The sequence below is a fragment of the Melanotaenia boesemani genome, chromosome 5 (genome assembly GCF_017639745.1).
Source record: "Melanotaenia boesemani isolate fMelBoe1 chromosome 5, fMelBoe1.pri, whole genome shotgun sequence".
In the NCBI taxonomy this organism is placed as follows: domain Eukaryota; kingdom Metazoa; phylum Chordata; class Actinopteri; order Atheriniformes; family Melanotaeniidae; genus Melanotaenia; species Melanotaenia boesemani.
The window spans coordinates 30,129,436-30,157,200 of record NC_055686.1 but is presented as its reverse complement, the minus strand read 5'-3'; the positions used below and the strand labels follow the sequence as shown (position 1 = coordinate 30,157,200).

At 41.4% G+C, this 27,765-nt stretch overlaps 1 protein-coding gene across 1 annotated transcript; it reads right to left on the bottom strand.

Annotated features, from left to right (window-relative positions):
- Positions 1–56: 56 nt before the first annotated feature.
- On the bottom strand, positions 57–26,608 carry LOC121640694. Its single transcript, XM_041986534.1, has 15 exons — positions 26,526–26,608; positions 26,226–26,365; positions 24,168–24,293; positions 23,048–23,181; positions 20,615–20,743; positions 17,994–18,241; positions 15,497–15,662; positions 14,059–14,245; positions 13,849–13,982; positions 10,333–10,463; positions 6,706–6,854; positions 3,659–3,865; positions 3,433–3,527; positions 2,349–2,473; positions 57–438 (listed from the first exon to the last, which is right to left on the bottom strand). The coding sequence occupies exons 2-15, from the start codon at positions 26,301–26,303 to the stop codon at positions 203–205; spliced, it is 2,145 nt and encodes a 714-aa protein (XP_041842468.1). The 5' UTR covers positions 26,304–26,365; positions 26,526–26,608; the 3' UTR covers positions 57–202.
- Between the last annotated feature and the right edge of the window lie 1,157 nt (positions 26,609–27,765).

Sequence of the window (27,765 nt, the reverse complement as noted above, 5' to 3'; positions counted from 1 at the left end):
ATCATGAAAACATCCAACCATCTTCTTGGCCCACTTTGGGCCCCTTAGTACCAACGTGGTCTGGTTTAACCAGCACAGCCTACCTGAGTATTGTTGCTGACCATGTCCATCCCTTTCTGACCACAGTGGAGCATCTTAAAAAATGGATGGATGGACAATCATGCGACGCGCTGTGAAAATTACTGATAAAACAGGTTGAACTCTACAATTCCTCGTCTTCACTGCTGCTGGACTCTCCAAACAGGTCTTCTCCTCCAGAGATGTGACTTCCTGAGCTGGCGGTGGGTGTTGAGACGGCGATGAGGGCAGGGCTGTGGCTGAGGCCGAGGACCAGGGAGCTCTGGCGTCCAGGTAGCAGCTTCACACAGCTGACGTCTGCATCCAGAGAGAGTACCGATAGGACCGAACACTTCTCCAGGTCCCACAGACTCACCTGGCCTGGATCACCATGACAACACAGAATCCATTAATCAGAAAACGTATCTGGAGGATGGCATGTCCACAAACACTAGAAATCAATACATGCACAAGCAGGGATGAGGTGGGAGATATAAATATGTATACCAAGGTTTTGCTTCTGCCAACACTGATTATGCCAGCAAATAAATCCAAACCAGGATGGGATCCATCACACAACACACAATCATGTCAATGTAGGACATGCTAATGACTGTATAGGGTTTATAGTCTGAGATGCAGATAGATTAACAAGTTTTACTAATTTGCTATAAATTCATGTGGCCCACAGTTTCTCAGAGCTGTAATTCTGGGAATAAAAGCACTGAAGTTCATGTTGACCTGAGTCGTGTTGTAACTCCACCCACTCCGGTTAATATCTGTAACTCCGCCCACTCCGGTTCCTATCTGTTGACCTGACGTATTTACTGTTGATTAAAGTCATAACACATTTAATCTCAAGCCTCATGTTATTTGTGATTTTATCTTATCTATGTTTATATGTTGATATGTTTATCTTAAAACATTTGAACTGCAAAAAGATGCAAAATGTCACATTTCATGGGAAAGCTAGAATAAGAGCTGTGGGTTATTTTGAGATTCTGTCAGTAAAGATAAACAATGAATAAACCCAAATGTTTCTTTTAGCATGTAAGCATTAGTTTATCAAAATAAAACTGTTGCTATTGCTGCTATTTACACACACACCTTCCACTTTATCAGCTCCACCTGCCCAACTTCCTGTTTAGACAAATATCTAACCAGCCAATCAAACAGCAGCCTCTTGCTGCCACAAACTGAAGTTCAAACTCGTGGCATGGTTGTTGGTCTGGGTATTTACTGAGATTTCCACCCACAACCATCTGTAGGGTTTCCAGAAAATGGTCTGAAGAAGAGAAAATATCCAGCGAGCAGCAGTTGTTTGGACCAGGATGCAGCAGAAGACCACACCGGGTGCCTCCTGTCAGCTAAGAACAGGAAACTGAGGCTACAATTCACACACACTCACCAACACTGGACAATAGAAGATGGAGAAACATTGCTGGTCTGATGAGTCTCCATTTCAGCTCCACATTCAGATGCTAGGCTCAGAATCTGGTGGAAACATCATGAAAACATGGATCCATCCATCTTCTTGGCCCACTTTGTTCCCCTTAGTACCAACATGGCCTGGTTTAACCAGCACAGCCTACCTGAGTATTGTTGCTGACCATGTCCATCCCTTTATGACCACAGTGTAGCATCTTCTGATGCTACTTCCAGCAGGATAATGCACCATGTCACAAAGCTCAGATCATCTCCAGCTGCTTTCTAGAACATGACAATGAGTTCACTGGACTCCAACGGCCTCCACAACCACCAGATCTCAGTCCAGTAGAGCAGCTTTGGGATGTGGTGGAACGGGAGATTCTCATCATGGATGCAGCCAACAAACCTGCAGCAACTGTGTGATGCTGTCATGCCAACATGGAGCAAAACCTCTGAGGAAGGTTTCCACCACCTGCTTCCATCTATCATACCAAGGATTAAAAAGGTTCGACCCGGTACTAGAAGGTGGTCCTGATGAAGAGGATGGTAACAGTGATTTAACACCTTTAGGAGTCCCTGTAAGTTTCCTTGTACCTCTGTGTTCTTCTTTCATCTGCTCTAATTTCCTGTCAAATGTATTTTAGGTTTACTGGTGAAGCTGGTGGACTGGTCTTGTCTTTATGGGACATACAGTAAACAGGCTGTCATATAAAAAGCCTACTTTAGTCCAGCAGGGTTCAGATGTTTTGACACCTTCATGTGAAAGCAGCATCAGGGAGAAGAAAAGCTCTCATCTTGGTCACATGACTGAAGCTCTAATTAAACCTGCCGGCTCTTAACAAGGTGTAGTTTCTGTTTCTTACCTGCCAGCAGGAAGGCTTTGCTTCCCCCATCAGTCACAAAGAGTTTGCTGGTCATGTCTATCCTCAGAGTCCCATAACCGCTGATGCTCTTACAGTTTCCCCTGAAGGGCTCCCACACCATCAGTCTGTCAGAGAGAACATGAAACACTAACTGAACCCTAACAGGAACATTATTTACTAAAAAAAGATTCAGCATTTTTATCAGTGCGTTTGTTAAATCTCTGTGTGGATTTTTCCCCAGCAAACTACCTTCTACTCCATACATAATATTCCCAGGATGAGGAGCATCCTGTCTAAGAGTTATGCATGAAAACTGGGAAGCAGACCCCTTCTCCACCTTCAGATCATTTTACTTTCCTTCCTGGTAAATCTCATAGCAGGTCTGGCGTGGTGACCCATCCCTCTAGTCCTGCTGCTATAGGCCGAGGCTGCTGGGGGACATCCCATGATGCACTGGGCTCCTCTCTGCTGGGGGACGTCCCATGATGCACTGGGCTCCTCTCTGCTGGGGGACGTCCCATGATGCACTGGGCTCCTCTCTGCTGGGGGACGTCCCATGATGCACTGGGCTCCTCTCTGCTCTCTGTGCTCTCGATGTAGAAACATCTGACACTGTTGTTCATTCATTAGTGTTTCTCTTCTTCTTTTTCAACAGGAATCCCTGGATTAAAGTTCTGCTGCTGGGTCACTCCTCTTTCCTGTCCTCTCCACCAACCGATCCAGGAAGATGGCCGTCCTTCCCGGTTCTGATGGAGGTTTTCCTTAGCCAGGCCATAACTGGTATGAACTGGGACTGATGTGATCATATGATGGACTTGGTTTAACTGGGTTATAAGTCGACTACGGTGAACTGGATTGAATCGAACTGTGTTTGTAAAAGTGATGACTTTCCTGGACAAACACAGCTAAAATGAAAAATCTGGAATTCTGTGGGTTTGATTCAGCACCCAAAGTTACTCAGAAATTCTTTTATACATTTATGAATCACGTAATGCACATTTTTAATGTCCTGAGACCGATTTCTCACTCCATATGAAGCTGGATAAAAGTTAAAGGACACAACATTAAGATATGAAACTATTACCTTTTCCCTCCAGAGACTCCAAAAACGATCCTTTCTGCGCCGTCTGTGACAGCTATGCAGCTAACCCCCGGCTCATTCCTCAGCCTCTGCTCCACCTAGAAAGATTTGGATGAAGCACAACTTTGGGTCAATCAGCAAGTCATCCTCCATCTGGTTTCACTCTCAGGAATCGGAAAAACTCATCGTATAAATGAATCTGAATCACAGAGGAAGACGGATATCCCACCGTTCCTCTGAGCAGGTCCCACAGGGTGACATCAGTGCTCCTCTGCTCCTCATCGTAGGCTGTCAGCACCAGATGGCTGCCGGTGTGGGTCAGATCTGCAGGCTGGAGGCTGAGCAGGGATGTCTTTTCCTCCAGGGTGTGGAGGTGTTCCCGGGAGGCCACACTGAACACGTTGAGATGGTGAGCAAAGTAGGAGCACACCACCACCTGGAAAACACATTTCAGAAAACTTCCTGAATGATTTCAGTTTTTGGTTCTTGTTCATTAAGTAATCTGAGAATCTATTAAAAAAAAGGATTCTGTGGAGTCACTACAGCAGAGATGCCAGACTCGCTGTAGTCCAGGTTCCACATTCAGCTCAGTCGGGTCTCCAGTGGGTCGGACCAGTAAAACAAGATTATAACCTGGAAATATATATATATATATATATATATATATATATATATATATGTATGTATACACACACACACACACAAAGTAAGCTGTATTTATCTATCTTATGTTAATCAGATCCATGTTACTGTCACATGAAGCTTAAGAATTAAAAAAAGTTGATAACAGTGTTTCAGTTATTGATTAGATATATTGATATTGATATAGATATTGATTCCCTTTATTTCCTATAACTTTTCAGTATTAATGAGGTTTTTGTGACACAGCTGTAAATCTACGAGCCATCAGACATGCACAGATCTATGAAGATGATCAGGTGAGAGTTAAACAGCAAAGGAAGCCAGGAGGCGTCTTCTCCAGATTGTTGCTGCTACAGTTGTTAGAGATTCAGGTCTGATCGTTATGGGCCATAAACACGGTGAGAGAAGTTATAAACAGGCTCTGAGATATAAACCAGAGCAGGACTTCAGCTGTGCAGGGGCGGGTCTAGAGAAGGTCTGATGGGGGGCCAGGCAGGAGTACTGACCAGGAAAAGGGGGCACAAAGGAGATGTTTTTAAGGTCTTGATTTGATGTAATATTGAGCTGATTATTACAAATAAAGTGATCATTTAATGTATAAATGCGAAGAAAAACCCAAGTGAGCTTTGATTCTTTTTGTTGATGCAATAGAGTAAAAACAGGAATATTTCAGGCATAGTCATGAATGGTGATTAATCATGATTAATTCATTTGTAAGCTGTAATTATTCTGATTAAAAAGCCCTAGACCAGTTAACCCAACGTGTAGTAATCCTGACCACCCGAACTGACTCATCTCGTCATATAAACTGACGTCACATCCATAAAGTCAGAAAGATAGAAAAGATGGAACAAGTCAGATCTAAACTTTGAAAAACACATTAAGGGAATTACAAAGTCAACCTACTATCACCTTAAGAATATGTCAAGGGTAAAAGATCTGATGTCTCAGCAGGACCTGGAAAACTAGTCCCTGCTTTCATCTTTAGTCGGCTTGATTATTGTAACAGTGTTTTACAGGTTCCACCTAAAAAATCAGTCAGACACCTGCAGCTTATTCAGAACTCTGCTGCTCGAGTCCTCACTAAGACCAAGAATCAGAATCAGAAATACTTTATTAATCCCTTGCAGGGAAATTTATGTTTCCAGTACAACCCATCCAAGACTAGACAATAACAACATATAACACAAACAGGATCAGGCAGTCTGAGGCAGCAGCCGTTTCTACAGCGCTCCTTGTCTTAGATATAGGTGAAAGGTAACATTAGGGGAGTAAGATGTAGCTGGAGAGGATAAAAAAGGCATCTCCACACTGGGCCTAAGAGAGTGGACCACATCATTCCAGCTCAGAGGTCTTTACACTGGCTGCCTGTTCGTCAGAGGATAGATTTTAAAGTTCTGCTGTTGGTCTATAAAGCTCTGAATGGTTTAGGACCAAAATACATCAGTGACCTCTTGACCCAGTATGAACCTACCAGAACCCTCAGGTCATCTGGTTCCAGTTTCTTATCAGTTCCCAGAGTCAGAACAAGACATGGAGAAGCTGCATTCAGCTTCTATGCTCCACATGTCTGGAACAAACTCCCAGAAAGCCTCAGATCAGCTGAAACACTCAGTTAATTTAAATCCAGGTTAAAGACCCGCTCCGGTGAAAATCATGTTTTCATGTTGGTCACATGTGGCATTTATCTGATGCTTGAGGACATAGCTTGTGAAACAATTTATCAAAATGACTTTTATGAGTATTTTTGCATTTAAATAATTGTGAATCAATGGCGGGCAGAAAAAGGCGAGCTCAGACAGACCTACATTTACACGTCATAACCCCACAGGCCGAGGCCACAACCTCCTGCCCCGCCCTCTCCGCCCGTTCTGACTCTGAGGACGAAGAGATGGCGGATTGACACTCATGTGCAGTGGGTTGCTAATCACATTAGCTTTCATTATTTACCGAAAAAGTTTGCTGTAAGAGAGCAGCACTGACTCTACCCACAACTCAGAGCCGAATTTTTAATGAGCTACTGGTTCTCTTCAGGGTCCTGGAAAGGGGCACAGGTTTTGTGATTTTTACGAAAAACTTAATAATCACAATTTAAAGACCAATGACAACATTTTAAATACTTCCAAATAAGCATTGGAGTGGGTCTTTAAAGACCCAGCTGTTCTCTGCTGCATTTCACTAGTTTTTATTTAGAGTCAGGATCCACATCTGGTTCTTTTAAGCTGGAATTTTTAAACCTGAACATTTTATACTGTTTTTATCTGATGTTTTTTCGTTTGTTTTTATTGTTAAATGAAGCTTCTTGTATTCTGTAAAGCTTTTTGAATCTTGTGGCTGGATCGTGCTACAGATAAACTCGCCTTTCTACATTTAAACAGAAAACATGAAACCTCACCTGGACACATTAGAGATTACATTTACTTTTATTTAAATATTACAGTTTATTTTATCTGTTATTTTCACATTTACCAAACTCATCATGGTGGGCCGGTTATAGCCCCAGGGCCTTATGTTTGACACACCTAAGAGTGTGTAGAGACATTTTTGATCCAACTGAATATTTGGTTGCAAGTATTGCTTTAACTCAGTGGGTTTGTTTTAAAGATTAAAGGAGGATGCAGGTGGGTTATCTACCTGTTCATCTCCACTAAGGAGATACTGGTCAGTAACGTTGAACTTCTCTCTGTCCAGTCTCATTTTTTCCTCTTTCTCCCTCTCTGCCTCCCTTTCCAGCCTCCTCTTCTTTGCAGACAGGCTCTCTGTCCGGACGTCCCAGCGCATCACTGAGGTAGAGAAAGAAACAGCTTCCAGTTTAAAAAGAAATGAGCCATGTACAGAAACTTCATTTCATATTAAAAATCCAGATACCTGTCCAACATCCTGTTCATAACTGTTATGGAAAGAGTTTGTAGGTGCAACTGACTGGAGGATGTCGTGGTCCTACAGAACGTGTGAGGCCATGCCCCTCAGCCAGGAACGTGTGGTGAAAGGATTTACTATCAGCTCTCACACAGATCACTTCCTGTTCTCTAAAGACCCGTTTATGCTCCCTTACGTACGTAATAGCGACGTCCATTTCAAACGTTGTCATACGTCATCATCCTCATGCTGCCATGCGTCTTTTGCGTTGTCATGGTTACCCCACTAGGGGGCAGTGCTGAGTTCAGAGTTCACTCCGTTTAGCAGCAGTAATGCGTCGCTATGAAGTTATTTCCAACACGCTCTAAACACTTGCATGTAGTCTTTCTTTAAAAGCTTGCGCAGTTTCTACAGTTTTTGTGCTCATCTTCATTATCTTCTTCTCTGGTTTGTTTCTTTTGCTGGTTGTACGTCAGCTGTTCTGCTCAGCACTGCCCTGTGATTTCTGGTGGTATTCCTCTGTCTTCTGCATCAAGCGATGGATAGCTAAGCTCCCTGAAAACGGACCAAATTACAAATAATAAGTTTAAGCTTTTCATTTGAATCAGATGTGCTGCAGCAGGGGAACATCAAAGATCTGCAGGACACTGGAGCTGGAGGACCAGCTTCAGGGAAGCTTGACATATATCCTTCTACGTTATCCAAGAAAGATTTCATCTTTGGATCAGAGATATAGCTGTCGGTTCAGTTCCTGATTTCTAAAACCATGTGCTTCTTCAGACCAGCTTCTACATGGACAAGCAGATGAAAACATGGAAAATCTAGAATTCCTGGTGTGTGGACGATGGTAGCAGCTGGGATTAAGACCCTTCATGATAAATTCTGTATTGTTTCTGCTCCTGGAAGAACAACCTTTGGTGTTGTTATAGCGCTGTTGCTATGTGTGTTTGATGGAAACAAGGGTGACCAGAGTTGGTGAAAAAGTGCAGACTTTAGTGGGGGTGGGGGTTGGTGTAGTGTAGTTTATCACATGTGGCATCATGACCGTGTGGATGTGTCCACATTCAAGGCTACAACAGTATGATGACGAGCTTAATTCACCTTGAAGAACATTGTTTGTAATGGAGCTACTTTCCACTGATCTTCTGACATTTTTTACTGGATATGTACCATCAACATAAAATAACTTTTTTTTCTTTATTGGTTAAAAATGAAATAAAGTGAAGGCCTTAATGTGTGGAAAACTATGGGGTAAAGTCCATGTAGTGGAGGAGACACATCTGGACCGAATGTCTTTCTGTCCTGTGTTAGTTCCTTTTATAAAGCAAAACGTAATAAATATAAACACAAAAGAAACCCATGTGTTTAAGCAGAACTGCTCTGCATGTCATGGACTGAACTTCCCCTGCATCACCACCAAGAAGGTTCATCTGTGAATTTACATCTACACTCCTGCATTTTCTAGCTTTACTTGATACCGGACATAAAACTCTGACCAGCTCCTTCCCCAGGCCGTCAAAGCATGAACCTGGTCTTCACCTCATCTTATTAAGGTGTTTGTGAGTTGGAACTTCTCACTGGGAAGAGCTGAAGAGGCTTTTCATCCTTCATCTGAGACTGCATGAGGAGGGAGTTTTTCCTCCTCTGTCCTCTCTGCACTGTGCTCCCTCCATCTCCTGTAGCTCGCTATCTGAGCAGTGGAGGACAATAATAACTGAGACTCTGCTCCTAAAATTATACGTTGATTGATTCTATTTAGTCATTTATGCTTTTCTTTAGTTTGTTCTTAAATTTCAAATCTATTTTACTGGATATTTTGCCTTTAAAAAGCACTTGCCTTGCCTATCATGGCCTAAAGAGTCTTCTAGAAGTCCAGTTTACGTAATCTTCATCAGGACATCCTGGTGGATGAAGCTAAAACATTTAACATTTAGAAGTGAAATTAGCTCAACTTGTGTGTCGTCGGCTTCTTGCTTAGCAGCCGCAACGCTGATGAGTAAAACCAGGAAGATGCTACAGCTGTTAAAAGAGAAGGACCCTAAACATCTGAAGTAAAGGGATTTCTGAAACTTTACCACTAAAAACTCTGACATGATCTAACTCAACTCCTTTCAATTCCAGCCACAGATTTGCAAATCTTTTCTCTAGATCTTTTCATAAAATCCTTGGCTTGCCTTCCTTATGACTTCATGAGGAATCCTGAAGTAAACTCCTTCATTTCCATGACTTGAGCAGCAGAAACAAGGAAAACAAAGCTATCCACCAATCCACCAATCATGAACAATGCTTTTCCCTTAAATAAAACACACATGCGATCCACATGTGCACAGATGTGGTTTTGGAAAGTTTTCATGTGATCCACATGTGCAATCATGCAGTAGTGGAACATTTGGGTTTGTGTTCAAACTTAAGTGAAGCGGATCAACGTGCCAGGAGTGTTTTCACCATACCGGCGTCCAGCGCAGCCAGATAGAGATTTTTCCGCTCTGGTTACGGGATTCAGACAGGAACGGAGAACACAGCTAAAACTGTGGATCGTGTTGATGCAGCGATTTCCCAATTAAATGAATAAAGCCCCTAAGTGGCAAAATAACAGACTACAGGGAGGTGGTCTGGTGGTTCAGTGCGATATCAAAGTTAAAAATGTTAACAGCAAGTTCTGCTTAAAATAAACCTTCAACTGTTTTTACCATCTTTTCCTTTTTTATTGTAAATTGTAAATTTTATTGTAAAACGATGATAAAACAGCAGCATCACTTCAAACAGAAGAATGAATAAAATAAAGAGATGTAGTGAAGGGAGGGACTGAAGTTACTTAATGTGTTAACATGCAGGTCAGGATGTGGGTCGGGTCCAGTTTTTAATGGTGAATATTAACGGTCGGGTTTGGTCATCCTAACGGGTTTGGGTGGGTCCAGGTTGGTAATATTGGACCTGTGCAGGACTCTGGTCTTACAGTGGGCTGTTTTTCCTCCTACCCAAACAACTCTGCATCACTTCCTTCTGTTTCTTGATGCCTTATCACAGTTGGCACGCGTCACTTTAGTTTTGGTCCACTGGAGAGTCTGTTTGCAAGTGAACCGAGACCCCCGGCTTTCAAGCGGACCAGAGTCCGCTTCTTTGGTCCGCTTCAGAGCACGGGTTGGTGTTCACACTGCACAAAATGAATCGGACCACGGTCTGTTTAAAGTGGACCAAACAGCAGTAGTGTGAACGTACATTTAGGTACTTCATTTTTTGAATGTACTCACAATAAATACTCCAACTCACGTTGTGTAAATCATGAGATCATGCCAAACGATGTTATCTGAGATTGGTACACCATATAATGTCTTAAACATGGTAGATTTAAATATTTTGCACACTGCTGTGCAGAGACTGAGTGAAGAGGATCAGGCTCACATGTGGTCCGTCTGTGTGGAGCTGGGTGAGGCTGCTGGTCTTGGACAACGCTCCTCTTCTCTCTGTGGGATGGTGGTTTGAGCTCGTGTTTGATGGAGCCAGAGTTCAGATCCCAGAGGACGAGATGGTCTCTGTAAGAAGATCCAACAGAAACTCAACTGATGACCAGGGATATTGTCTCATAGTGGACTTACCTCAGACAGGCAACTTTTCACGTCAGCAAGAAACAAACTAATTCCAGTAATGTACAGAGCTAAAACAAATTTTTATGCCAGTTATTGAGTCTGCTGATGCTGATGGCAAGAAGGTTGGCAAACGATTTATAAAATTATTGGAAGAGGGAAACTACAAATTAACAATGAATTGGTAAACGATTCAGCTGTTGTAACAACTGAATTTAATCATTTCTTTAAAAAAAATTTAGCCTGAAATTTAACAATGAAAATTTATGTTATATGAAAATGTGTCACCCATCCAGAAAATGAATCTAAACCTAATTTTTCAACAGCAGAAATGAACGAGTCGGAAGTCGACTCTATTATAATCTGTCAATTACGCATTCTATTGTTCCAACAGTGTGGAAAGTCACAATTACTCCAGTTTTTAGGTCTAGGATGATATAAAAATCATTGGTCAATCAGTATGTTGTCTGTTGTTTTAAACAACTTTGAAAAATGGGTTGCTGAATGATTGACAGCTCATTTAAACAAGGGTCATACGCTCCTACAGCCCATGCAGATTGGTTTTCATGGCCAACATTCAACAGAAACAGCAACAAACCTTTTTTTTAGATAAAGTTTAACATGATTTGGATAGTTGTCTTGTTGTTGGTGTCATCTTTCTCGATTTAAAGAGGGCACCTGATACTGCTGACCTCCGAATTCTAGTGTCTAGGAAAAACCAAATTTAATTTTTCAGAACAAGCAATTTTCTGGATGAAATCATATCTGTCAAACCAAACTCAGTCAGTGGCTTCAAATCTCCTTTTCTGGAAAGGTTGGAGTTCCTCAGGGCCCCATTCTTGGACCCAAATTATTTTAATTATTTATTAACAACTTACTTATTTACCAACATATCAATACTCATATTTATGCAGATGATGCCGTCATTTTTATTAAGGCTGATATGGAAGTTTCAGAAAAAATTACCTGTATTGATGAGTGGCTCATTAAGTCATGAGGAAGGTCAAGCCCACATGTATTTGTAAAAGGGGAGGAGCTATATATTGTAAATTCATTTAAATATCTTGGTGTTACCTTGGACTCAATTTTTTTTTAATCATATAAAAATGTTAAATCTTAGTCTGTAATTTGTCTGTAAATTGCTTATTACATCAGAAATACAATATTCAAAATTTAGGAAATTTAAACTAGTGTGTTTGAATTATGTTGTTTTAAATGGTCTCTCTCCACCATCCTTGAACGTCTTCATGAGGTTCAAATCCAGTATAAGTGGTAAAGGAACCAGAGCCTTTATCAGTGGGACCTTATAGACATACAGCGTTCAACCAACAGGTGCTACCAGTTAGAGGAACTGAAATCTGATCAGCATCCCAGCTGATATTAGAGACAGGGCCACATACAAAATATTTAAAATAAAACTCAGCTGTTGGCCGAATAGAAACCAGACATGTAATGACTATTCTCTGAATTATGTCTCAAGTTTTGAGTTGTGTAGATGAGCTTTGATTCTCTGTCGTTACTGTTATACACGGCTTTTATTTTTCCTTCATCTGCCAGGAACTACAGATGGAAAGCAGCTGTGAGCTAATTCTGGCATATTTACATTTTTATGTTCATTATTAAACATTGTCCTTTTTAAATTAATAAATAAATTAAACAGTACTTGACAGGCAATTGGGAGCCAACATTTCTTTTGCAAATGAAAATATATTTTTAAAAATGTAATCTGTCTTTGATTTCTTGATAACTAAACTGTAGAAGCCTATAGTGCTGCCACCACAATGTGGCGCCACACCAGTAGCTAGACTCTTCTAATCTGTTGTTTCCCGGTGGTGGAACAATCTACCAAACTCTGTCCGATTCGCAGTGTCCTTATCCACTTTAAGAGAAAAGACTCAGCAGTTTAAGGAGCACTTCCACACTCAGCTTAACTCTTCTACTTGCTGGACTGAGTTAGAAAGATTTGTCTTTGGCTCAGCTCAGCACTGAATAAGCTTCATGCACTTACACCCAAGAAAAGCCCCGCTTTTTCTCCATATTGACACGACAGCATCACACAGTTGCTGCAGGTTTGTCGGCTGCATCCATGATGAGAATCTCCTGTTCCACCACATCCCAAAGCTGCTCTACTGGACTGAGTTTTTGGTGGCTGTGGAGGCCGTTGGATTCCAGTGAACTCATTGTCATGTTCTAGAAAGCAGGTGGAGATGATCTGAGCTTTGTGACATGGTGCATTATGCTGCTGGAAGTAGCATCAGAAGATGCTCCACTGTGGTCATAAAGGGATGGACATGGTCAGCAACAATACTCAGGTAGGCTGTGCTGGTTAAACCAGGCCAGGTTGGTACCAAGGGGAGCAAAGTGGGCCAAGAAGATGGATGGATCCATGTTTTCATGATGTTTCCAGCAGATTCTGAGCCAAGCATCTGAATGTGGAGCTGAAATGGAGACTCATCAGACCAGCAACATTTCTCCATCTTCTATTGTCCAGTGTTGGTGAGAGTGTGTGAATTGTAGCCCCAGTTTCCTGTTCTTAGCTGATAGGAGGCACCCGGTGTGGTCTTCTGCTGCATCCTGGTCCAGACAACTGCTGCTCGCTGGATCACTGGCTTGGGTCTGGAGAACCTGGGTTCAAGTCCCCAAGCTGGCAAAGGTGAACCACTGTAGGCCCTGAGCAAGACCCTTAACCCCACCAAGTGCTCCCCGGGTGCCAGAGAATCACTAGTTACACCAGGAGGAGCCACTGTTCCTAGTGTAACTACTCATGGGTCAAAAGCAGAGGACAAATTTCTGTGTGTTTCGTCACCTATGAACTGACAAAGTTAACCTAAAACTTTTTGCCACGTTCAAAGTCTCTTAAATCCCCCTTCTTTCTCATTCTGATGCTCAGCTTGAACTTCAGCAAGTCGTTTTCATGACTACATGCTGCCATGTAATTGGCTTATCAGATATTTGTGTTAACATTGAGCAGGTGGAGCTGATGAAGCGGAGGGTGAGTTTATACCAGATCTGCTGAGGCCAGATGAGCCACCAAAGATCTGGGTCCAGTTTCCTTTTTCCATCCCAGATATTTGGAACAAACTTCCAGAAAAACCTGAAGTCTCGTAAATATTAACTTCATTTTGGCCACTGTTTTCAATAAAGTTTTTCTTTTTTAGTCTATTCTCTAGGCTCTACACTGATGGTGATGATGTCGTCCGTATCATATGAAAACATATTTATTTATATAAGTTTAATGATAGTTGTATTTCTTAGTTTATGACAAGGTTCATGGTTGTTTGTGATATAGATGAGAATTTACTTTGCTTCCAGCATTTCATGTATTAACTCTCACCTGGTCTCTGATAAGCCCAGAAGAGTCTCTCCATCCTCCAAAAGGTGGTACTCATGCTGAAGACAAGAACTGATGGCCATCCCTGTCTGTCTTCTCACGTAGCTTCGCTTGAGCAGATCATAAACCAGCAGAGTCTAAAGGTTACAGAAACAGAGACGATGATTAGAAGTCTGAACTCATTTATCCCTCATCAGGAGGCCTGAAACTGACCTGAAGCTGATTGAAAGAGTTTGTGTTTCTGTCTGTGAGGATGTAGAGTTTGAGGTCATGGACGAACACCACGTCGGTGCTGCTGTAGAGGCTGTGCTCCACTTGGACTGGTCTGCACACAAAACGCTGTCTGGCCAGATTCCACACACACACCGTCCCAGTTCTGATGGAGCGGCATACAGCATACCTGCCAGCAGAGGGAGACACAGAGAAGGACAGCCATCAGATGTCAATGTTGTCTGGTGCGCCTGATATTCATGCTGGAAAAGAAAGGATTGCACCAAAATAAACACTCTCCTTGGTCCATCGTTTTTATCTTGACAAGGAGACAAATGTCAGAAAAAAGACAACGTTGTTAATTATCATCAGACTCAAGAATAAAATGGTGAAATCAGAACATCCTGTTTATTTAACACAAGAACAGCTGACATTATGAAAATGTTTAAAGCAGAACTGATTTTGTATATTACAACTTCTATATAAACTCACCATCCACCTTATCATCTCCACCTGTTCACCTGCTTGTTAACACAAATATCTGATCGGCCAGTCATGTGGCAGCATGTAGTCATGAAAATGACTTGCTGAAGTTCAAGCTGAGCATCAGAATGAGGAAGAAAGGGGATTTAAGAGACTTTCACATCACAGTAAAGTTTCTTTGTCGTTGGTAAAAGTCTTTCAGCACTGTATTCAGCTGCACATGTACGTTTTCTAGAGCTGTCTTTTCTAAAATGTAAAGTTGTTTAGTCCTTGGTAAAAGTGTTTTGTGCTTTTACTTGTAAATGTAAACATTTCAATTTTGTAAATGTGTATCGCAAAAATGTAAAAGTGTTTCACTCGATCTGATATTGTCTTGCACTTCCTGGTCACCGTACTTTTTGACCACAGTGGAGCATCTTCTGATGCTACTTCCAGCAGGATAATGCACCATGTCACAAAGTTTAGATCATCTCTACCTGCTTTCTAGAACATGACAATGAGTTCACTGGTCTCCAACGGCCTCCACAGCCACCAGATCTCAGTCCAGTAGAGCAGCTTTGGAATGTGGTGGAACGGGAGATTCTCATCATGGATGCAGCCGACAAACCTGCAGCAACTGTGTGATGCTGTCATGTCAATATGGATCAAAACCTCTACAGAAGCTTCCATCTATCACATCAAGGATTAAGGCTGTTTTTGAGTGGATTTCAGTTTTGATAAAGGTGGTGGATTTGTTGATTTGCTTGTTCTATGAGTGCAGTGGTGCATTCAGGTGTCATCCAAACAAAACAAAACTTCACTTGGAATCAAACCCTGAGAATGAATTTACAGCACGAGTCCATCTCTGCTCAAATGGCACAATCGTGCAGCCGATGTTGGACAAATATTTTTAATAACCACCAGAACCTAAATGGGAAAAACTCATTTTCCCTTCTTACTCATTTCTTTCCATACATACCGGCTGGTTTTCCCCAGTGGGAAGACATCTTCTGTCCCATCACTCCTGAGTTTGTGGATGTTATAGGTGAGAGTTTGGTCGGTGATGCTGGAGGTCAGATCCCACAGGAGAAGGTACTTCTGTCCGCTGCAGATGCCCAGGCAGAAGCGTAGGTCAAAGCACAGCGCTGACGAAAAAGGAAAATGTCCGGACAACACATTGTTTGTATGTTCACAGCTAAGAAAAGAAGACAAAATTAACCTTTTGAGCTATAACATAATGTTTGTGACTGATTCCATAAAACCCTATGATCTTAAAAGTGCAAAGTCATGCCCAGAACTTTCCCTGGGCTGCACATTCCTGATTTGCACCACAACAGCGAGGCCAAAGCCCCTCAAGGGTTGGTTTGCTGGATTATCAGCAGTTTTAAGCTCAACAGACACAAAGTCTGGGCTTCATCATCAGTCCATCTGCCCTGTACCAAACAGCCATGGTGTTGAAACAGCAGACAGGTGATGTGAATATCACTGATTATCCCCTTTCAACAGCATCTATCAAGGTGGTGGTCAGTTATTTAAACCCATCCAGTGGAGAAAGAACTAATGGAAAAGATTTAAGTAATTTTAATAAGGACGGGCCTAAATAAAAATACATTTTTAGAGAGTTTTCTGGATGCCGAATGTAGGTGAAAGATAAGAAGGAGAAGCACTAGTCAAAACAAAGCAGTGAATCAGAGAAATATAAGATTATTTACAGACTGATAAGCAAATGTTATCCTTACAGGAAGCTGGCACATTGGCATATTCAGTATTCAGTATTCAGAGTAGTTTACAAAGACACAGTTAGTTGACTGCATAGACTTTGTTTCAGTACAGACACCTTCAACCTTTAATATTAGCACTTTTTAAATAAAACAGCAGGATTTAACCTAGCCAATACTGTTTTTATTATGTTGTAAATATTTCATTCTAATTGTTATTTTTGTTGTATATGTGTCATGGTTTTTATGTGTCTTTAACGGGATTGCTGATGAAAATCAGTATCTTGCTAAATCTGGCATTTTACATGAATACATTGCATGTTCATTAAAATGAACAGTCCCAAATAAATAAATAAATAAATAAACCTGCAGCTGTTTATACATCCTTCATGCAAACATGAAGCTGGAGAAACCGACTTTGATGGTGAAGTAATATAACTGTAGAGCTTTTTTTCTTTAAATTATCTTATCATGTGCACCAAAAATTGAAAAATATCTGCTCATTTTGAATTTAATGTAAACAAAAAGAAAAATAAAACACATGGGAAGTGTTTGAAGATTCAGTGGACCAGTAGTTGTTTAGACAGAAAAATGATCATGGAGTTCTTCAGGGTTCTGTACTTGGACCAATACTTTTACCTTGTAAATGCTTTTATTATGTTATTTTATTAGACAGCATGGTTTATGTTCATTGCTATGCAGATGATACTCAGCTATACTTCTACATGACGTCTGAATGAACCAATCAGTCTGTCAGATTACAAAGATGTCCTAACTACAAAAAAGACTTGGAGGAATTGAATTCAGACTGAGGTTGCTGTCTTTGGACCTGAGAACTTCAAGAGGACACTGTCTAGCTATGGGATTATTATGGATGGAATTACTGTGGCTTCCAGTACTACAGCAAGGACCCATGGAGTTATTCTGGACCAGGATCTGTCTGTTAAATCCAGAACAGAATTTAAAATTTTTCTCCTCAAATATAAAGAGCTTAGTAACCAGGCTCCATTAGATCTTACAGATCTCAGCATTCCAGATTTTCCCATCAGAGCTTCACTCTCAGACGGCAGGTTTACTGGTGGTCCCTAGAGGTTCTAAAAGTAGAATGGGAGACCCCTCTTTGTGGAACCAGTTTCCAGTTTGGCTTCAGGAAGCATGGACTCTCTACCTTCAGATCATCTTCAAACTTTCCTTCCTAGTAAATTTTATAGCAGGTCTGGCTTGGTGAGCCTGATTCATCCCTTTAGTCTGGCTGCTTTAGGCTGAGGCTGCTCGGGGACGTCCCATGATGCACTGGGTTCCTGTTTCTCTTTCTCAGCAGGTATCCCTGGCGTAGATATGCTGCTTGTTGACCCCTCTTTCTTGTTCTCTCCACCCTCAACCGGAATAATGTGGATAATACAATGGACGTTTTAATTGGATTATAATTGGACTACAAAGAATCAGACAGAAGCGAACTGTCTCTGTAAAAGTGTCTTGACGTGACTTGGCATGATATAAATAAAGTTTAACTGAATTTTCCATTATTGCGTGGTCAAACATTTATGCTGCTCAGTTTGTTTCCTCCTTGACTGTATTTTGTTAATAGATAATGTAGTTTACTATGCCATATACATTATTGTACCCCATATTGGCTGTAATGGGTTTGGCTTGTGAACTCTGGATCTTTCTCCTGCAGCTTTTTCTGCAGGATGACAGAAGGGCTTTAAGAAGCATTTTTCAAATGCAGCAGCAAACTGATTACCACCACACACAGACCTTTGGTCAACACAGCTGGAAAGCGAGTGATGTGTTTGTGGTCCTCCGTCTCCAGGTTCCAGGTGACAAGCTCAGTGATGCCGGTACAAGGGGGGATGCACAAGGCCACAGCGTGAGTCCCTGCCTGGTTGACAGAAACCTGGGAAATACAGTCCTGACTGCAGCCGAGTAAATATCGCTTGTACAGGAAGGTGGTGGCGCAGAAGAGCTCAATGTGGATGATGTCGCCGCCTTTCTTACATGGATATCTGGAAAATAAAAAGTAGACAAGATTAAGACGAACACTCAAACTCAAACTGATGAAAAACCTTATTTCATTTTTACTTTTTAAGCTAATTGTTAAACTGAACAATACTGATCTCAATACACACCTGTGTGCTTGGGTCTTAGACTTTTTGACCAGGGCTTATGGGGAGTCACACCCCACAGATTAAACACTGGAGCACCACAGGGCAGCTTGCCCAGACCCCTAATTTACTCCCTCTTTACAATTCCTATTACATATTTTATTTATTTTTTAAGGGTGAAAGTTTAGTATTAACTTTAACAATAAGTGGGTTTGATAAATCCTAACCAGGACCTGCAGTGTTTATATGTTTACTTAAATATCTAAGTCGCAGGATGTACTATCACAGTATTACTGTACCTATTCCACCAGTTTCCTATTTGTGGTTGTCGGCAAAGTAAACAAATACTTTTTTAGTCCATTTGCTCTGAATTTGGTGTTATTCATCATCTATTTTACATCTTTCTTGCATCAGGTTTAGGTTACCCACTCTCTCTTCCTTTGCCGTAGCTACCCATGAATCGTCTATCCATCACTGACTCATATCGCTCATATCCATTTCCTCGCTGCTCCTTATGTGGTAACGTGTTAATCTGAAATTGTGTAAATTGTAACTGACCTAAACTCTGTGTTAATGATGATATGTATATAGGTTTTGTAGAAGTGGGTTGTGAAAGCAAGAAAGTGCTAAGCGTTGTATTGTGTATTGTCTTTGTTCTATATATAGTGTTATACAGTATGTTATATTCTAGTATTATTTTGTCTATTGTTATGTCTATGTCTTTGTGTTTTTTGGTCCCCCTTGACAACAAGATGTTACATCTCAAGGGGTTTTCCATAATAAATGAACTGAAATTGAAACTGAAACATTCATGCATCAGATTCATAGAAGCCAGTCTGAGTTTCTGGAGCTTCTGGGCTATAAATAAATTTTCAAAGGGCCCGTTTCCAGCCCAGGGGCCACTGGTTGGAGGGAAAGCCATACATGATTCTAAAACAACTGTCAAGTTTGCAGACGACACAACCTTGTTAGTAGTGATCTGAAACCGCGATGATATCTTGTCCTTAACTGGAGGAGGATCTCATGGTGGACTTCAGAAAGAGACATGGAGACCATCAACCCCTCTGTTTCAGTGACAAGGAAGTGGGAAGAGTTCAGAACTTCAAATTTCTTGTTTTACATATCAGCCTAGGTCTGACGTGGACCATCAACATGCCAGTGTTGGCCAAGAAAGGTCTGTAAAGGTTCCACCTCCTGAGGATGCTGAAAAATGCACAACTCCTATAGTTGCTTAGGTAGATGGAGAACACATTTGCTTTTTAAATTTTTGTTTGCGTAGGCAGCGGGTCGTGAGTGGATCCATGGCTCGTCTTATGGAAACTGAAGCTGTCCTGCATTAATCAATAGATGAGCCAGTTTTCTTATTCTTTGTCACTACAAATATTAGAAACTATGATGCACAAGTAGTTGTAGGCACAGAGGTAAAAAAAGATGCATCAATAATTATTGGAATTATAATCAAATGAAATCATGACGCGTTGAAAGTTTGTCATCCCTGATTGGGCACACCCTCAAGCAGCTGAATAAGTTGTTACAGGAATCATTCACAGGTTTATATTTACTTAAATAAAGGCCACAACATTATTTACCAAGTTGGAACATTTTAAGCTTATCAGCAAACCCACTGATTTGTTCCCAACATGTGGTTAAAGGGGGGTTGTCGCCAAATCATCGTTTCCACAGAGTGAAAACTCAGGCCCAGTTTGTCCGTCTTCTGCGTCAGTTACGAGCGTAATTTGGTCCGTTTTCAGGGAGCTTAGCTATCTGTAGCTTGATGCAGAAGACAGAGCAATACCACCAGAAATCGTGGGGACAGTGCTGAGCAGAAAAGCTGACGTGCAACCAGCAAAAGAAACAAAACATTGAAGAAGAGAATCAGGAAGAAAACAAAAAAGTAGAAGAAGAATGATGACGAAGACAAATGTAGAAGTTATGTAAGGTTTTGAAAAAAGACTATGCAAGTGTTTAGGGCGTGTTGGACTTTTGGAAATAACTTTAAAGTAATTCATTACCAAACGGTGTATGAAACTGACGTCGGCTCATGGGAGTGAACTCTGAACTCAGCACTGCCCACTAGTGGAGAAACTGACTCAACAACCATGGCAATGTACAAGATGCATGGAAGTATGAGGACGACGATGTATGAAAACATTTGAAAGGGACATCTTATTTACGTACGTAAGGGAGCAGAAATGGGCCTAATAGTAATAACATCTGGCATCTGACATAGTCTAAGGAACACAAAATGTTCAGCTGTAAATGATCAGGTTTTACCTGCAGAAGAGCAACAGATAGTCTTCAGTCATCTCTACAGCTTGTATGGATGCAGCATCGTGCCGTGCAGGCAGGACAGACAGCACTGTGCCGCCTCTGGCACTGAACACTGCAGCTTCACCTCCACACCTGGACAACAAAATGAAGAAATAAATTGAGCTTTTTCTTCCTGGTTCTGGTCCTGATGACGGTTGTCCGTCCTGGTTATGGTCCTGATGGAGGTTTTCCTTCCTGGTTCTGGTCCTGATGGCGGTTGTCCGTCCTGGTTATGGTTCTGATGGAGGTTTTCCTCTCCACTGTCTCCTCTTGCAGCTCAGATTGAATCAAAGAGAAGATTAGATCCAATCCACTGGTTTCTTTAGCTAGGTTATTATTTTATGAACTGGTTTATATGAATTTATGTTTTAAGCTGGACTGATGTGGATCGTATAATGTTTTTATTTTGAACAGGATTATAAAGTCTAATGAACTGGATTGAATTGGACTGTGCTTGTAGACGTTCCCTAAGATGAGAGCTGCGAACTGGGCCTGTACATATAAAGCTGACTTGAAGTGGAAGTACCTTAGTTTGTATTGCCTGTTATGTTTAGTAAAACTTGAGCTTTTTACATTTTTAGAGGTTTAGTTTAACCGATGGGAACAAACTGTAAATGAGCAGATGCTTGTTGTAGTCATCCCTTCTTTCTAATATTACCAGCAAACACCAGTGACCCTGTTTACTGTGTACCTGATATTACCTCCTGTCAGGTGGGACTTTGTGACTGATTGTTCTAGGAAGATTCAACACACTACTTTGAACTAGATGTTTTAATATCATGATAAAGCAAATCTGAGCTTTCATAATCTCTCGGTTTTCTCCAGACAGTCTGGTTAATTGTTATTTCTCCACCAAACACAAGAACCAGTCGCCATACAAGGTGGACTACAGCTGGGTCTTGGTGGAGGATATGATCTCTGACGGAATCACCTCTGGGCCACAATAAACCCAGACACATGAGCCTGTTTTAATAATTCAAAGCTGTCTTCAGACCCAGTTGGTTCATTTGATAGAGACTATCGAGGCCTGATTTCATATCTTGTTGACAAAGAGGACATGTGATATTATTCTACAACAGGTTGCATCCTTTAATAACTTGAAATGAGAGATCTGAATACTTAGCAGTTCAAAATATGCACTTCATGTACTGCTTCCTTGTAGTGATGAGCTGCCATGTGGCTGTTTTGGCCATGTTTGGCTGGGTTAGTTTGGGTTGAAACTGATCTGACTGCATGTTTTATTCAGACAAACAGCTGAATATTAAATAGCCTGATGGTAATAAGCCTTTCGACATGTTCAAAAAGACCCAATGTTAGCTACAGGCCCAAATTTCAAGCACAATAAGGTAATTATTTTGACAGATGTATAAAACTTTTCAGACAATAAACAGATCACACAACCACATCAAGTATTTTAAGTTATTGTCTGGGTAACATAAGCCCTATTTCCACTGAATGGAAGAGTTCAGGTCGGGACAGGACGGTGCACTAAAGTAAAACTACGTTTTCACCAATGGTACACTTTTTTTGTGTTTCCAAGAGCAAAAACTGAGAAGGCACCAGAATATACAACCCAAGTCGTCCCACTTTTTGTAACCCTTGTGTTGGGGTCCCAATCTTACGGATCTGACTCTAAAGGGTGGAGACTGACACACTGCAATCCACTGATTGGTGGAAAGAAAGAAGATAACCTGTTGGATGCCCACCCTTCTCCTCATTTGTTTCTGTGTTGCATACTTTGTTATAATTCAAGGAAGGCGCCGCACCGCTGTGACATCACGCTGTTACATCACGCTGTTACATCACGCTGTTACGTAGTTGACGTATCTATCGCTATCTGACTTAAACCCCACCTCCCAGGTAAGAGTACGGTTGCTGTGGAAACACAGCAGAGATCAGGGTTTATTGAACCAAACCATGATGAAAATTAACATGACACAACCAACAACGATGGTGAAGGAAATTTTGTAGTTCCAGAGCCGACCAGACCTTTCCCTTGTCTGCTGGCTCCTTGTTCTCATTATCGAGTGAATGTTGAAGCAAAAAAACTTGCTTTCATTGCAAGAAGGGATGTTTTTCTGCTCCCCAATCAACAGACTGTACGGTGTGACGCCAGTAGCTCCACCCTAACCGTACTGTAGCGTTCTTCTTTAGACCTACAGCTGAAGGGGGACCAGATATGGTACAGTTGATCCGCTATCCTGAAAAATAGCGGACAGTACAGACCTGAACCATTCAGCTCAGTGGAAACAAAGCTATAAATGTTATTCAGAGGTTAAACAGTCTGGTATAAATGTTTAAGCTCTTGGTGATGAGATCTGGGCCGTTGGGGACCATCTTTTTCAGATAATTGTTAAAGACGTAATGGTAAGAAGGTGCAACCTGATGCTGTCTGACCTGTAGGCGAAGAGGACGTAGTCTCTGATGGAGCTGTTGGACAACAGAATGGAGCGGTCTCTGTGGATTGCCTCGTTCTCCAATGTGATGTTAACACAGTGCAGCAGAGCGCAGGAGGACGCCAGGTCAAAAACCTAACACGTACATCAGACATGAGAGTGATTCATTTCAATCAGAGATCATAAGAAAAAGGAAGATTTTCCAACCTGGGCCATGTTTTCTCTTGAATTTTGGGTGTAAAATAAAAATCCCTGTAACTAGGTCTGTATTGAGTGACAATGTTTGCGAATGGTAATGACTTAAGCATCAGAAGCCGTTAGAAGAGCCGGCTCTTCAGGCTTTCAAATGAATCTTCGTTGCACTCCGAGCTTCTCATTTAACTTAATTTAGAGGTTATGAGTGGCTCGTGTTGGTGAGTTTTTATTCAGTATCTTTTATTTAAAAAATTAATTTCCATGCTACTTGTTACTAAAAATACACATTTACTATTGTTTATTATTTGAATAAAGAACACTGGAAGCAGATCAAATAAAAAGATTTCTTTTCATTTCTTCACTTTTTTCCATGAACATCACTATTACACTTTCACACACGACACCAATGCAGAAAGAAGGAACATCAGTCCAGTTTCATGTGCCTTTTAAGTCTGTGGTGGAGAGTTCAGCAGCTTTCGTTCATTTATATATAAAAAAAATCTAAATCATAAATCATTTTTAAGCAGGGCATGCGAGAGCTAGAGAGACAAATGGTGGAAATTCAAACCATTTTGTCCAACTGTTCTTATGGCTAATGTGAGAGTGCTAGCTAACAAAATGGACGACCTCGAAGTGCTAACAAGGTGGTCTCAAAAGGTCTCTAGTAACAGTACCAGTACTAGTACCAGTACCAGTCTCAAAAGGTCTCTAGTACCAGTACCAGTACTAGACCTAGCTTTAGTTATTAATGTATCTGGTACTGGGACCAGTACTTCTTCACCTCATGAATAAATGTGTAATATTGATAGAGATGTTTATTATCTGAGAACATACTGGCACTGCTACTGGTGGGATCTCATTACTGGACAGTCTCTGGTTTAAGCTGCTGTTAATTGCAAATATTGGTATAAAAAGTCTGGCAGAACCTTGACTAGACAACTTCCATCATAGAAGACGACTAGAAGCCGTCCTTCACATGTTGTGGTGACAATGGGAATGTCCACTGACTCGTCCTCTGAGTACACAACTCGGCCAGATTCCACCTCTCTGACCTGAAAAACAGCCACAGGTAATGGATTACTTTATCTAGTTAATCGTCATACAGTTCCTCCTTCTCTTCAGCAGCAGAGTCCGAAAAAAAAAAAACAGTTCGTTCCCATAGTGCTATATGATAATATGTGTTTAGATTCTAAAGCTTTTGTACATTTTTATAATCTGGCCTTTACTCAGATGGTTTAACAGACATGGTAGATGAGTTGTGAATGAACTGGAGGCTGATTTCAACCTGCAGACTCTGTCTCATGCAGATTATGAGCAGCTTGTCATTCAGACCAAACAGAAGACAATCTGCAACAAGGCCTCCTACTGCATCCAGGCTACGGATTATCCGTCTCTGCTCCAGATCCCAGAACCTCAAAGAACCATCTGCTTCACTGGTGACACCCAAGGATCCTCTCTGGCTTCCTCCCAGGGCAGTTACACTGGTCAGGTGGCCTGGTGGGTGATCACACCATCATTCAAGCTAGCAGCTTGTCCTGTCAGTAGTTATGTTTCAGCAGTAATTATCTGAATTAATATGAATGTGGGCTGTACTACCTGCCAACAGGACGGACTGAGGGCCTCCTGGAGGCAGTAGGCAGGTAGAGGATGGTAGCAACACAGGCATGGACGACTGGGCACATTGAGCCAGGAAGGCATGGAGGTAGCTGAACTTCAGTGGGTCACCTGAATCAGACACAGCTCATACATACTAAATACTAGTTTTTGATGCTACTTCTTATACTTAAACATTTAATAAAGGTTTACAAAAAGGCATAAACAAGATCTATATCCTGTTGTTCGTATTTAGTCCACATGACCTTTGCAGATTTGTGTACCTCTGGAGAGTGATGTGGTGGTCAAACCCCCCCCCCAAAACTCATGTTGTTCAGAAAGATGTGATGAGACGTTCCCACAGTTTAGAAGTGAGTTCAGCTCTAGATACCTTAAAAAGTTGATCTACGGCATGTCATAGATTCTACTACGTTATTCAAAAAAGATTTAATCATTCAATCAGAGAAATATCTGTCAGTTCAATCTACCGCTTCAGACCAGCTTCTGGACCTATTCCTGATATCTGGAACCATCTGCTACTTCAGACCAGCTACAACACGCCAAGCAGATGGAAACATGGAAAATCTTGGAAGACTAGAACTTTCTGGGGTTGGATGGTGAAAGCAGTTGGGATTAAAACCCCTTATGATAAATTCTGTATTGTGTTTTCACAGCGTTGCTGCTACATGCGTTTCGATGTTGCTCTCCAGTCCAGTCTACATCATCTTCATCATAAAGATTGCAGGACATCCTGATGGATGAAGCTAAAACATTATCTTACATTAAAATTAACTCAATTAAAGTCTTGTTGCTTAGCAACTGCAATCTTGACAAGTTACCCAAAAAAAACATCTACTGGTTTAATTTATTTCCAACATCTGGCTGGCTAACGGAGAGGCACGCTAACCAACTGAAGCAAAGTGTTTTCCAAACCTTTAACCAAGTGATCTCTGAAAGCTCTGACATGATTAGACTCTTTTTGATGTTTGGAAATCACTTTTCTCGATGTCCTTCTGTGAAATTCTTGGCTTTGTTCTTCCTTTTTATGACTACATGAGGAACCCTGAAGTGACCTCCATCAGTTTCACGATTTAAATGACTGAAACAAGTTTTCCAGAGATCAAGGACACGTTCATCACATGCTATGGTCTACAACAAGCTGGGGTGACCACCACTTCTGTTACACAGAACCACTGAGGCAAATGGGACATCACATGAATAAAAACCAGTTTTAAGTCGAGAATAGAAGTCTGAATGAAGTGAACTAATTCAGTTCATCCGCGATTCATTCCAGCACACATTTCAGATCACAATGATTTATAAAGTCTTATGACTCACGACATGGACAAAACACGCAAAAAACTTCAAATGCAAACTCTTTCACGGAATACCTTTGGCAACAGGACGGTCCTCAGTAACCATTTGTCCCAGTCGACCCACAAGCTGGGAGGCCAGCTGACAGGGGTCATGCTTCAGCACCTCCTGGGACATTTCTAGAGCACCTGACAGCACGTCCACATCCACCAACAACCTGCAGGAAGGGAACGTAAATGCCCTGATGACCAGGAGAGGTTCAACAGGATGAACTGATGCATCAGAGAGACTATATAAACAAATTCCCAACCAGAGGAATAAGCTGCAGTGAGAGCAAGTGCTGAGTAAAATGTAATAAGTTCTTCAGTTGTACTTACTTGTCTGGAAGCACAGCTTTCTTCAGGTCCTCCTTTATGTCCAGGACAGACAGACCCCAGGCCTTATGAAGCAGAAACTCGTAGTTGAAAATGCATTCAGACAGAAAGAGAAGGATTTGGCCCGAGCAAACCAGGTGGTAGGGCAATCCATGAAGCTTTCTCAGGTTAAAATGGAAAACTTTGGTCACACCATCTTCTCTCTCATCTGATGTCCATGCCAGCGGCTGGAATATGTGTGCATGAGGTGACTTGTCCCGGTAGTAGTCAGCATAGTCAGCATGTAGAGCCACGCAAGAGGCTTCAGTTGTTAAATAGCGATTGATGCACACGAGGCTCAGCTTAGAGTGCGTCCAACGATACACCCAAGTCTCATCCGTCCTGACCTCAGAGAGGTGCCAACCAAGGTTGCTTTTCAGTCGAGCCCAGAGGACATAAGGCACCCTGGCAGGGCTGGAGGAGGGATGGGATGAAAGCACTTCCTGGAGAACATTCCCATCCTTAGCCAGGAGATGCAGCAATTCCTAATGACAGATGTAAATACAGGCAAACATTTCCAGTAGTAACCAGTGCAGTTAGATTTACTTTCCCTTCTCCTCTTCATCTGTCAGGTTTCACAGCTCTTTGAAAGACCTAATCTAGAATCTGAATATTGCAGCTATGTGTAGGTGTTTGACTTAATGTTCGGGAATGTGTTAAAATTAAACACCTTAAATTCAAATTCCCCAACAAGATTAATTCTGCATGAGTTTGACTGAAAAAAAGCACAATTATCATGAATTTTGTGTATAAAAGTGTATTTTAATAACCCTCACAGTCTCTTAAATGCTCTGTTGGCTTCTAGCATGGCAGTAGGACTGGCCTTTTATGCATTCAGTCAACTTGAAATTATATTTTCTCATTTTGGATAAACTCAATTAATTTTACGCAATTAATTTAAACTGGGTTGTTTTTTAATGTAAGAGATGTACTTTTAGTAGAAACAAAATGTTTGTATGACATCCTATTTATCAAACAAATGCTTTGTTTAAGTGGATTGAATCTGAATTATAAGACAAAATCAGAAAAAGTTGGACTGCGTACAAAATGCAAATAAAATGATGTTCAGTTTGTAGCTGAATATAGTTTTTCTTACCTCTTCAGTAACTCCCCAGCGTGACATGGACATGAGAGATGCAGCTCGTCTCACCAGCTGCCTCCCCAGATCTCTCTCCAGGCGAGTCAGCAGACTGAGGTAAAGGCC

Excerpts from the sequence above, each read along its gene's own strand:
- LOC121640694 (XM_041986534.1), bottom strand. The coding sequence starts at position 26,303 with ATGACCCCTGTCAGCTGGCCTCCCAGCTTGTGGGTCGACTGGGACAAA. Across the intron at positions 6,855-10,332 it reads TCCACACAGACGGACCACAT|TGATGCGCTGGGACGTCCGG; the intron begins GTGAGCCTGATC and ends TCTCTACCTCAG. Across the intron at positions 3,528-3,658 it reads GGGACCTGCTCAGAGGAACG|GTGGAGCAGAGGCTGAGGAA; the intron begins GTGGGATATCCG and ends AAATCTTTCTAG.